This window comes from Nycticebus coucang, chromosome 18 (assembly GCF_027406575.1).
Source record: "Nycticebus coucang isolate mNycCou1 chromosome 18, mNycCou1.pri, whole genome shotgun sequence".
Taxonomy (NCBI): Eukaryota; Metazoa; Chordata; class Mammalia; order Primates; family Lorisidae; genus Nycticebus; species Nycticebus coucang.
The window spans coordinates 56,891,887-56,904,699 of NC_069797.1; the positions used below are offsets into that span (position 1 = coordinate 56,891,887).

The 12,813-nt window shown below is 40.9% G+C and overlaps 1 protein-coding gene across 1 annotated transcript; it reads right to left on the minus strand.

Annotated features, from left to right (window-relative positions):
* Positions 1-10,670: 10,670 nt before the first annotated feature.
* Positions 10,671-11,261, minus strand: LOC128570499 (keratin-associated protein 4-2-like). Its single transcript, XM_053569718.1, has one exon. It carries the CDS (start codon positions 11,259-11,261, stop codon positions 10,671-10,673), a length of 591 nt encoding a protein of 196 aa, XP_053425693.1.
* Positions 11,262-12,813: the final 1,552 nt, after the last annotated feature.

Sequence of the window (12,813 nt, forward strand, 5' to 3'; positions counted from 1 at the left end):
GGTGTCAGAGAGTGGAGTTCTGGGTGGGTTTCACGAGAATGAGGTTCTGGAGTTTGAAGTCTCCTTGGGCCCCAGCCTCTTATATACTGCTCCATTTTCCTGTTGCCAACAACTTTTCCTTGTTTGTGTTTACTGAACAGTCAAGTAACTATCAGATTACGTAATTATGTTTGTCAATTTAATGGCTTACCTTTGTTGGAAACACAATTTTCTTGTCCAGATGTAATAGGTTCTCTCCCACCTGCCTTTCCACCTGATTCACACCTCGATGGCATCTTCTAGTCCACATTTCCTTCCAGTCCCTCTGCAGAGGGCTCTCATGGGACCCTCTTCATGTGGAGTTCCATTTCTCACTCCCCCTTCCCTACCGGGATGGGGTTGATTAGTCATCCTCCCTGGTATGCATTTATTCTAGTGACCCTGGGAGGAAAACCTACCTGCTTAGTGGGCACCTGGCTGGGACAAGGGGAATAGGGCCTGTTCTGTGGCTCAAGTTCAAGAACGAGGAAGGATACAGCTCTACATGTGTGTGACCTTGGTGACTTCCGCACTGTTGCAATGGCTTTCCCTGATGTTTCAAACTTTAGGTTGTGCTCTATGTCCTAAAACCCTGGCAGGCAACCTCCCTGCATAGTTGGGGTAACTACGAGATCCTCACTTTCTTCTGTTGCTGCTTTGCTAACTTGTACACTTTTAGTATGTCTCTACCGCTGTTCACTTAGTGTCTGGAAGCCATAGCTTCCATGTATAATATATATCACATTCTTTTTCTTTTCCAGGATATTAAAGTATACACATGTGTTATTTATACACTTTGTTTTTGTACAAATTGAGTCAAAGTTACAAGTGTACCTTCACCCAGTGCACACTGTACCCAGTAGTTGTGAATTTAGTCATCCCCTTGTCTTCCGTCCCCCCAGCTAGATTTTCATCCCTCTGTGCACTGAAATGTTGATCAATTGGTTCCAATTTGGTAGTGAGTACATGTGTTTGTTTCTCTGTTCTTGTGATGTTTCACTTAGAAAAATGGTTTACAGTTCCTTACAGGGTGTCACAAAAGATACTTGATCACCATTTTTTAGGGGTGAGTAGTACTCCACAGTATACTTACAGCACATTTTATTAATCCATTCATGTATTGGTGTGTACTTGTTTCCACATCTTTGCAACTGTGAATTGTGCTGGTACAAACATTCAAGTGTAGGTGTTCTTTTTCTTATACAATGACCTTTTTTCCTTTGGGTATATACCCAGCAGGAGGATTGCTCAATCAAATGGTATGTCTATTTTGAGTTCTTTGTGATGTCTCCACACAAGTTTCCATAGAACTCATGTTAGTTTGCAGTCCTATCAACAGCATACAGACAGTAGTTCTCAACCTTCCTTTTGTGATGAAAGTTATTTTATGGTTGGGGTCACCACAACATGAGGAACTGTATTAAAGGGTTGCAGCCTTAGGAAGGTTGAGAACCACAGGTATGAGAGTTCCCTTCTCTCTGCATCCATGCCAGCATCTTTTATTTGGGGACTTTTTAATATAAGCCCTTCTTGAGAGGATCAATGATAGAGTCAGGGGAAGAGTCTGTGCAAAGGAGAGTAGACCAATCTAGGGATGGGAAAGGTTTTATTAGCAGTGGGAGGAGAGAAAAAAGTGGAGTGGAGTTTGCCCATGAGCCAGCTCACTTTCACATAGTTTCAAGAGGCTTTTTATTATCCCTTATCGGGAATAATAGGGTTGAATGTGGCAGGGGGTTCCCAGAGGGAGCCATCCCTTCTGAGAGGGACCACTTTTTGCACTCAGGGTAAATCTAGGAGTTATTCCCTTAACTGGCCCCCATCCAGGGCCACAGAAAAGTTACTGTTCTGTTGGTTCCCAGGAATACTGTCTTTGAAGCATTCCAGGGGTTGGGCAGGGCTTTGGTTTGACCATCCAGTTTGATTTCTGACCTGCTCCTTCCCACCAGCTGTCTCCCCATATGGCTGCATTCCTGTCATGGTTGTGAGGATTCCCTTCTCACAATCCTCACTGGAGTTAGGTGATATCTCACTGCAGTTTTGATTTGTATGTATCACATTCTTAATTAAAAATATTTCTTCAATAAAGCAAAAACTGTTGCATAATTAAATTTGTCTCTCTACTCCTTTCTTACTCTGTTCTCAAAAAAAAGTAGAATATGCTTCTCATCAGAACCTACTTCCAGAGCTGAGATGTCTATGACATTTGAAATGTCAGTGGGTCTTAGTAAGTCCCACCTTCCTAAAGCATGTTTCTACTTCTCCTCTGTGTAGTGGTGGTCTCATTTAAGCATGCATCACAGTCATTTGCATCTTGTTAAAAGACAGATTGCTGCTCCTACTCCCAGAGTGTCTTTTTTTTTTACCTTTAAGTTTTTATACTTGGGGATTCATTGAGGGTACAAGAAACCAGGTTACACTGATTGCATTTGTTAGGCAAAGTCCCTCTTACGATCGTGTCTTGCCCCAAAAAGGTGTGGCACACACCAAGGCCTCACCCCCTCCCTCCTTCCCTCTCTCTCCTCTCCCCTTCCCCCACCCCCACCATGTCCTTAATTGTCATTAATTGTCCTCATATCAAGATTGAGTACATAGGATTCATGCTTCTCCATTCTTGTGATGCTTAACTAAGAATAATGTCTTCCACTTCCATCCAGGTTAATACAAAGGATGTAAAGTCTACATTTTTTTTAATGGCTGAATAGTATTCCATGGTGTTCATATACCACAGCTTGTTAATCCATTCCTGGGTTGGTGGGCATTTAGGATGTTTCCACATTTTGGCGATTGTAAATTGAGCTGCAATAAACAGTTGAGTGCCAGTGTCCTTATGATAAAAGGATTTTTTCCTTCTGGGTAGATGCCCAGTAATGGGATTGCAGGATCAAATGGGAGGTCTAACCTGAGTTCTTTGAGAGTTCTCCATACTTCCTTCCAAAAAGGCTGTATTAGTTTGCAGTCCCATCAGCAGTGTAAAAGTGTTCTCTTCTCTCCACATCCATGCCAGCATCTGCAGTTTTGAGATTTTGTGATGTGGGCCTTTCTTGCTGGGATTAGATGGTATCTCAGGGTGGTTTTGATTTACATTTCTCTAATAATTAGGGATGATGAGCATTTTTTCATATGTTTGTTAGCCATTCATCTGTCTTCTTTAGAGAAGGTTCTATTCATGTCTCTTGCCCATTGATATATGGGATTGTTGGTTTTTGTCATGTGGATTAATTTGAGTTCTCTATAGATCCTAGTTATCAAGCTTTTGTCTGATTCAAAATATGCAAATATCCTTTCCCATTATATAGGTTGTCTGTTTGCTTTGGTTGTTGTCTCCATAACTGTACAGAAGCTTTTCAGTTTAATGAAGTCCCATTTGTTTATTTTTGTTGTTGTTGCAATTGCCATAGCAGTCTTCTTCATGAAGTCTTTCCCCAGGCCAATATCTTCCAGTGTTTTTCCTATGCTTTCTTTGAGGATTTTTATGGTTTGATGCCTTAAATTTAAGTCCTTTATCCATCTTGAATCAATTTTTGTGAGTGGAGAAAGGTGTGGGTCCAGTTTCAATCTTTTACATGTAGATATCCAATTCTCTCAGCACCATTTATTGAATAGGGTGTCTTTCCCCCAAGGTATGTTCTTGTTTAGTTTATCGAAGATTAGGTGGTTGTAAGATGTTAGTTTCATTTCCTGGTTTTCTATTCAATTCCAAATGTCTATGTCTCTATTTTTGTGCCAGTAGCCTGCTGTCTTGACCACTATGGCTTTGTAGTACAGCCTAAAATCCGGTATGGTGATGCCCCCACCTTTGTTTTTATTACTAAGAACTGCCTTAGCTATACGGGGTTTCTTCTGGTTCCATACAAAATGCAGAATAATTTTTTCCAAATCATACCAAAGTACGATGTTGGTATTTTAATAGGAATGGCATCGAATAGGTAGATTGCTTTGGGAAGTATAGACATTTTAACAATGTTGATTCTTCCCAGCCATGAGCATGGTATGTTCCTCCATTTATTAATATCCTCTGCTATTTCCTTTCTTAGGGTTTCGTAATTTTCTTTATAGAGGTCCTTCACCTCCTTTGTTAGGTATATTCCTAGGTATTTCATTTTCTTTGAAGCTATGGTGAAAGGAGTTGTGTCCTTAATTAGCTTCTCATCTTGACTGTTATTGGCATATACAAAGGCAACAGACTTGTGGACATTGATTTTAAATCCTGAGACATTATTTTGTTTTTTGATGACTTCAGGAGTCTTGTGGTTGAGTCTTTGGGGTTCTCTAAGTGTAAGATCATGTCATCAGCAAAGAGGGAGAGTCTGACCTCCTCTGCTCCCATTTGTATTGCCTTTATTTCCTTGCCTTGCCTAATTGTATTGGCTAGAACTTCCAGCACTATGTTGAATAGTAATAGTAACCTTGTCTGGTTCCAATTCTAAGAGGAAAAGCTTTAAGTTTTACTTCATTTGGTAAAATATTAGCTGTGGGTTTTTCATAGATAGCTTAATCAGCTTCAGAAATATGCCACCTATGCCTATACTCTTCAGTGTTCTGATTAGAAAAGGATGCTGGATTTTATCAAATGCTTTTTCTGCATCTATTGAGAGGATCATATGGCCTTTATTTTTGCTTCTGTTAATACGGTGGATAACGTTTATGAACTTGCATATGTTAAACCAGCCTTGCATCCCTGGGATGAAACCTACTTTATCATGATGTATGACTTTTTTGATGATAAGCTGTAATTTATTGGCTAGGATTTTGTTGAGAATTTTTACATCTATATTCATTAGTAAAATTATTCTGAAGTTCTCCTTTTTGTTTGGGTCTTTTCCTGGTTTTGGTATCAGGGTGATGTTTGCTTTATAGAACGTGTTGGGGAAGATTCCTTCCTCCTTGATTTTTTGAAATAATTTCTGCCCTATAAGTAATAAGCTCTTCCTTAAAGGTTTGATAGAATTCTGGTGTGAAGCCGTCTGGACCAGGGCATTGTTTTCGTTGGAAGCTTTTTTATTGTTTTTTTAATCTCAGTGCTTGAAATTGGTCTGTTCAGGAGCTCTATTTCTTCCTGGCTAAGTCTATGGAGAGAGTGTGATTCCAAATATTGATCCATTTCCTTCACATTGTCAAATTTCTGGGCATAGAGTTTCTGGTAGTATTCAGAGATGATCTATTGAATCTCTGTGGCATCAGTTGTTATTTCCCCTTTATCATTTCTGATTGAGGTTACTAGAGATTTTTTTCTATTTCTAGTTAGTCTGGCCAAAGGATTATCTATTTTATTTATTTTTTCAAAAAACCAACTCTTGTTTCATTAATTTTCTGAATGATTCTTTTGTTTTCAATTTCATTGACCTCTGATTTGATTTTGGATATTTCTTTTCTTCTACTGGATTTAGGCTTAGATTGTTCTTCTTTTTCCAATTCCATAAGATGGCTTATGAATTTGTTGATGCGCTCTTTTTCTGTTTTTCGAATGTAGGCATGTAAAGTGATAAATTTTCCTCTCAGAACTGCTTTTGCAGTATCCCACAGGTTTTGGTAGCTTGTGTCTTCATTGTTGTTATGCTCAAGGAAGTTAATGATTTCCTCTTTTATTTCTTCCTGCACCCAACTGTCATCCAACAGACGGTTGTTTGATTTCCATGCTTTTGTGTGGGGTTGAACGTTTGGAATCGTGCCTTGTGGTCTGAGAAGACACAAGGTAAAATTTCAATTCTTTTGATTCTGTTGAGGTTTGCTTTGTGTCCTAGGATATGATCAATTTTGGAGAATGTTCCATGGGGTGATGAGAACAATGTATATTTTTTATCTTTTGGATGGAGTGTTCTATATGCGTCTACCAAGGAAAGTTATTCAAGCATCTCATTTAAGTCCCTTATATCTTTGTTTAATTTCTGTTTAGGGGATCTTTCCATCTCCATAAGAGGGGTGTTAAAGTCCCCCATTATTAAGGTATTATAGGGTATCATATTGCTCAGACTAAGGTCTATTTCAAGAATCTGGGAGCATTTAAATTGGGTGCATAAATATTTAGAATTGAAACGTCTTCTTGTATTTTTCCCTTGACCAATATAAAGTGACCGTCTTTGTCTTTTTTTTTTTACTTTAATTGCCTTAAATCCACATGTATCTGAAAATAAGATTGCAACTTCTCTTTTCTTCTCAATTTTGTTTGCCTGAAAAATTGTCTTCCAAACCTTAACTCTGAGTTTTAATTTGTCTTTTGAAGCTGGGTGTGTTTCCTGCAGACAGCAAATGGATAGCTTGTGTTTTTTAATCCAGTCAGCCAATCTATGACTCTTCAGTGGGGAATTCAAGCCATTAACATTTATTGAGATAATTGATAAGTGTGTTTGTGTTCTATTCATCTTATTTTGTAAGAGTCCGTTGCTTAGTTTTACCTTTTGCATCAGTGTGGAAGTTAGGTTCTGTCCTTTAATTTCTGAGTTCTTACTTTGCTGTTGATCCATTGTGATGGTCAGTGTGTAGAACAGGCTGAAGTATTTCCTGTAGAGCTGGTCTTGTGGCAAATTTCCTCAATGTTTGTATATCAGTAAATTATTTGATTTCTCCATCAGTTTTAAAGCTTAGCTTAGCAGGATATAAAATTCTGGGCTGGAAATTGTTCTGTTTAAGTAGATTAAAGGTAGAAGACCATTGTCTTCTTGCTTGGAAAGTTTCATTAGAGAAGTCTGCAGTTACCCTAATGGATTTGCCCCTGTAGGTCAAGTGGTACTTACCCCTGGCAGCTTGAAGAATCCTTTGTTTTGTCTTGACTTTGGACAGGTTCATCACAATGTGTCTTGGAGAAACTTGGTTAGAGTTGAGGCGACCTGGGTTCCGATATCCCACTGAAAGGAGTGTTTCAGAATCTTGGTGATATTTGGGAAATTTTCATTTATAATATTCTCCAGTATGGCTTCCATTCCCCTGGGGAATTCTTCTTCCCTTCTGGGATACCTATAACTTGTATGTTTGAACGCTTCATAAAGTCCCATAATTCTGTCAGTGAATGTTCTGCTTTCTCTCTCTTCTTTTCTGCCTCTCTAACTATCTGAGTTATCTCAAGAGTTTTGTCCTCTACCTCTGAGATTCTTTCTTCTGCATGGTCTAATCTGTTGTTGATATTTTCTATTGCATCTTTAAGTTCCCTAACTGACTGCTTCAGTTCCATCAGCTCTGTTATATCCTTTCTATATTCTTCATATCATTCATCTCTTATTTGATTCTGTTTTTGGATTACCTTTTAGTTATTTTCCACTTTATCAGCAGTTTCCTTCATTGTTTCCATCATTTCCTTCATTGTTTCCATCATCTGTATTCTAAGTTCTCTTTCTGTCATTTCTAACATTTCTTTATAGGTGGAATCCTCTGCAGTCGCTACCTCACGATCCCTTTGGGGGTGGGGGGTTGCTCTGGACTGGTTTTTCATGTTGCCAGGATTTTTCTGCTGATTCTTCCTCATGGGTATTTTTTTTTAAATCTGTTTCTTTGCCCTAATTTTCCTTTCAGTTCCTCTTGCTCTTTAAGTTGCTGTGCCTCTGGACTAGGATTTTGATGAGTCCTTTTGGTACAGGACCAGAAGGATGAGAAGGTTGAAGAGCAATAAGGGAAAAAAGAAAGACAAAGAAAAAAAAGAAAAAGAGAAGGGAGAGGGGATGGGTAAAAGGGAATATTGATAAAAGGAAGAGAGGCACAGAAAGACAGAGACAAAGCAATATAGGTGTACAGGTGTATATAGTGTACTTTGACCCAACCTTAAAAAAGGCCCCAACCTCTGGGGGTGCCAAATTGGGTGGTTCCCTTGAGGTCAGCAGCTCTTTGCTAGCCTATTTGCATATAGTACCCCACTTCCACCAAGTAGAGGGGACAAAAATACTATAAATCAAACCAAAACAAGCAAACAGAAAATTTTACAGGATAAAATTGGGGTGGGGGAACCAAATAATAGGGGTAGAAACACTAGCAAAAATGAAGTTCTAATTGTTGAAAAAGGCATCAATGGGTAATTATATTTAAAGTAGAAAAATGAAGAAAGAAAAGAAAGAGAAGAAAAATCTATAGGAAAATGTTGAAATTAAAAAACAAAACAAAACAAAACAAACAACCAAAAAAAAAAATAAACAAAGCAGTATATATATCTTGCTGAATATTGTCTGGGCAACAGGTGATCTTCTGGGATATGAGATGTTAATCACAATGCTGATATGCCTGTACAAGATGGAGACTGAAGGCCTCTGCTGAGTTCTCAAACCCCAAAGGGTAGAGAGACTTAATCTCTCCTCAGCCCTCTTAAGAGGCACTTTTAACTGCTAAACTTTGCTAAGCAGAAGCTTTCCCAGGAAAGCACTTGTCACTGGGATCACTCCTGAAGTGGCTATCCACTTACCAGTGTGCCAAAACCGGCCCCACTCTATGCCCCTGAGGGCTAAGGGTGTAAGGCATCTCAGTCCCCTCCGTTAGGCTGCTCAATCACTAGATTACTCACTCCCTGCCCATCCTTGCTCTGTGACCTTGAGGGCAGAGCTTGCCGGGGCAATTCTCCTGCAATGGCTCCATGTGGCCCACAGCCAAACACTATTAGCTTTGTCTGGCTCTGCGGCTAAGTCTGGGGCCCTAGACAATGCTTAAAGTCCTCCTCACTCTTGCCCAAGTACTCCCGAGGTAGTTCAACTGAGTGCCAAGTCCAAAAAAACCAAAACAGCTCACAGATAAGGCCTTTTCAGTTTGCAATCTCACTGCTGCTGTACTTAATAGCTGCTGGCGGGATTAGACCAAACGAACACATGAAACCACTTGCCAGTTTTCCACTGCTTTTGTCCTCCTCATGGGATCCAGAAGTTTCTCGCTGACTCTCTGTATCCTCAAAGGGATGTATATGGGCAGATCCCACCAGACAAAGATGCCTAGAATCTTTTCTCCCCAGCCTCACAGTGCCCAGTTGCAAGGAAGCTGTTACTTGGCTGCCATATTGCTCCTCCATCCTCCAGAGTATCTTATTGCTGAGTGGAAACTCAGTTCTAACTAAAGCCCAGGTGATGTTCACACTAAAGAGTCAGTGACCACACGTAGAGACCTTGTATGTCATTCTGTCCATTGAGGCTTTGCATAAGGGTCTAGATTAAGATCCCGCTCTGTTCATTAAACAGATTTGGTGAATGGATAATCTGAGAGACACAGGTTGCCAGCCATTGGGATTACAAATGTGATTAGGGTCTCCCCGGGGAGTCACAGGTTAGTGGGAGGACCACATACACATAGCTACTGCACGCACATAATTGTAATATAGTATGGTAAAAGTGACATCAAAGGAGCTCATAGTAGTGTAGTTGAACTGAAAGAATTGTGCTTAGAGCAAATTAGCTAACATGACACATGGGTAGCTTTATTAATAAATTTTAATCCGTTTGTATTTACTTTTCGTGATGTATTACAATTTATTTACATGGAAATGTACAGATCCTAAGTGTACTATCTGATGAGTTTTGATAAGTAGATACCTCCTTTTTATATAAATCACATGTGCAAGAATCCCTGCTTCAAGATCTGATTTTTGTGAACGTGGCTTAGCTTAGGGTCTCTCCCTTTTAACACAGCCTTCACTGGGATGAGAGTTACTAACATGGTGATTTTACACCAGACCTCAGATATGATGACATGAAAGAAAAAAGATGGAAGACAGTTAGTCTAAAACATCTGTGCAAAAATTGAAAGGCAGAAATACCTAAATGTTCAGCAGATAGAAAACCAGTTCAATTGACAAAAAACTCAAAACTTGACCATAAAAGTGCTCAGAATGGTACTAAAACTGAAAATAGGAACACCGGTGACTTAGATTGTGTTCCTTGTAGAGCAGAGGCAGAACAAGGAATTTGAGATCATGTGGGTATATTTGGGAAATGAACCCAAGAAGTGTTGTGGGGAACTTGGGAAATGATCCAGGGAAGAAAGGAGAATGAATAGCGGGTGAGTTAATAACCAGCATACCTCTGAAGGCAGCTGGAGTTGGATCCCCTGAGGACCTCTGGAAGACAGGCCCGCTAGAGCCCCCACTAGAGGGGAGATAATCTAGGACAATTATCCACCACCACCCATTTTTTGGTTGAGTGTGGTTCCCAAAGGTTTAAACTCTCCAGCCCCCAAGCTTGTTCCTTTATCCAGAGAAAGTCCTCCGGCAGAAAGCTCAGGTGCTTGCTCTAAGAAACCCTCTTCCTCTATTAGAATGCAGAATGCTGGGGAGTTGGGGGTGGAGTCCTTGAAATCATCTGCCATAGTCTTCTCTCTCTGCAAAGAAGAACAACCAAAAAATTGACAGGTGGATGACAATTCAAGAAGAAAAAATAATGAGACATGATACTCATACATTAGTATGTCTGGAAAAAGATTTATTAAAAGGTGTAGTAATATCTGCATGTAAGAAATCATGACAGAAAGCAAATGTTTCAACTGGGGAGACATGGCAGTAGATCTATGTCAGAGAACATTCAAACTTGTGTTTATTTGGTACAGGAATAGTAACAGGGAGGGGGTGGGGACAGTATATTTGGAGGCCAAACTCAATCTAAGAATTAGAGCTAACTGGCCTCGTGTGATTCGTCTCACAGATGTACTACATCAACAGAATTGGTTAATGAGGAACAGATCAGTGCAGGTTGGAGCGCTCAGCAGCAAGAACCACTAGAGTAGACTGGGCGGCAGCAGGTGGTCTGGCAACAGCTGGGGCGGCAGCAGCTGGACACACAGCAGCTGGGTCGGAAGTACTGGGTTCTGCAACAGGTGGTCTGGTAGCAGCTGGGGCGGCAGCAGGTGGGCTGGCAGCACACAGACTGGCAGCACTGGGGCCTGCAACAGCTGGACACACAGCAGGTGGGGCGGCAGCAGCTGGAGAGACAGCAGCTAGGGCGACAGCAGGTGGACACACAGCAGGTGGGGCGGCAGCAGGTGGGCTGGCAGCACAGGGACTGGCAGCACTGGGGCCTACAACAGCTGGACACACAGCAGCTGGGGCGGCAGCAGCTGGACACACAGCAGCTAGGGCGACAGCAGGTGGACACACAGCAGGTGGGGCGGCAGCAGGTGGGCTGGCAGCACTGGGGCCTACAACAGCTGGACACACAGCAGCTGGGGCGGCAGCAGGTGGGCTGGCAGCACAGGGACTGGCAGCACTGGGGCCTGCAGCAGCTGGGGCGGCAGCAGGTCTCTTGGCCACAGCTCTGCTCAGAGCAGACAGAGCCACAACAGGAGCTGACCATGGTGTCAGAGGGTGGAGTTTCTACGTGGGTTTCTGGGAAGGTTGGTTTGGGAGGTCTGGAGGTCTTTCTACCCCAGGTGCCCTTTTATACCCTGCTCAGGTGCAGCTGTCACTAGATGCCCACTTTTTCCTTGTTATTGTTTTTCCTGATAATAGCTAGTTAACCAAATTAGGCAAGTTCGTTTCCCTGGTTAATTTTTCACATGGATGGAAAACATTTCCCTTCCTGCTGTGCATTTCCTCCATCAGCTCTTCCTGAATCGCCTCTGGGTCCTTCTTTCTTGGGCGTCCTCAAGAGAGCCACCGCACGACGTTCTGTGGGTAGCTACGTGCTGTGAGCTTCAGTCTCATTTGCGCACACTTCATGTTGGCTGTGGCGCGATGATGCTTCTGATAGGCCCAGAATTCTTTCTGGTGACTCAGGAAGGTAAAGCTGTGTTTTACTCTATGGCTCTTTCGTTATTGGTTAGATGGTTAAATCTAAGTACTTTATTCCTTTTCATGCTATTATAATAGGATTGTTTTCTTTCCTGTTTTACCAAATGTTTTCATTACAGTCTTCAAGGTTTTTGTTACATATAACCAAGTCATCTGTAAACACAGACAATTTTACTTCTTCTGTTTCAATTTGGATGCTTTTTATTTCCTTTTCTTGCTGGTTGCTCTGGCTGGGAGATCCAGTACTATGTTGAATAAAAGTAGTGAAAGCGGGCAAACTTTGTCTTGCTGTTTTTAGAGGAAAGGGTTTTAGCTTTTCATTGAGGATAATGTTAGCAGTACGTTTGTTATCAATAGCTTCTATTGTTTCGAGGCATCTTCTTTGTTCTGAGTTTTCTTTTTTTTTTTATTAAATCATAGCTGAACTTCCTCAAATGCTTTTCTTGCTTCTATTAAAATGATCATATGGTTTTTGCCCTTCATTCTTTTAATGTGGTGTATCACATTTATTAATTTGTGGATATTTAATCAATCTTGTAATTCAGTAATAAATTTCACTGGATTGAAACATAGTATTTTTTTCGATGTGTTTTTAATTTGGCTTACTAATATTTTGTTGAGGTTTTTTTTATTGTTGGGGATTCATTGAGGGTATGATAAACCAGGTTACAAATGATTGCATTTGTTAGGCAAAGTCCCTCTTGCAATCATGTCTTGCCCCCCAAAGGTGTGTCACACACCAAGGCCCCACCCCCTCCCTCCTTCCCTCTCTCCGCTCTTCCTTTCTCCACCCCTCCCTCCTTCTTTCTCTCTCCTTTTCCCCTCCCCCCACCATGTCCTTAATTGTCATTAATTTTTTTTTTATTGTTGAGAATTTTTGTGTCCATGTTCATCAGGCAATTTTCTTTTCTTATTGTCCTTAACTGGTTTTGTTCTGAGGGTAATGCTGGCGTCCTAAACAACGTTTACAAAAGTTATCTAGTCTTCAAAATTTCAAAAGTGTGTGAGAAGATCTGGCATTAATCTTTCTTTAATCACTTGGTAAAATTCCCCCTGTGAAGCCATCTGGGCCTAGGTTTTTTGTTTTATTGGAGGTTTTTTATTGCTAGTTCATT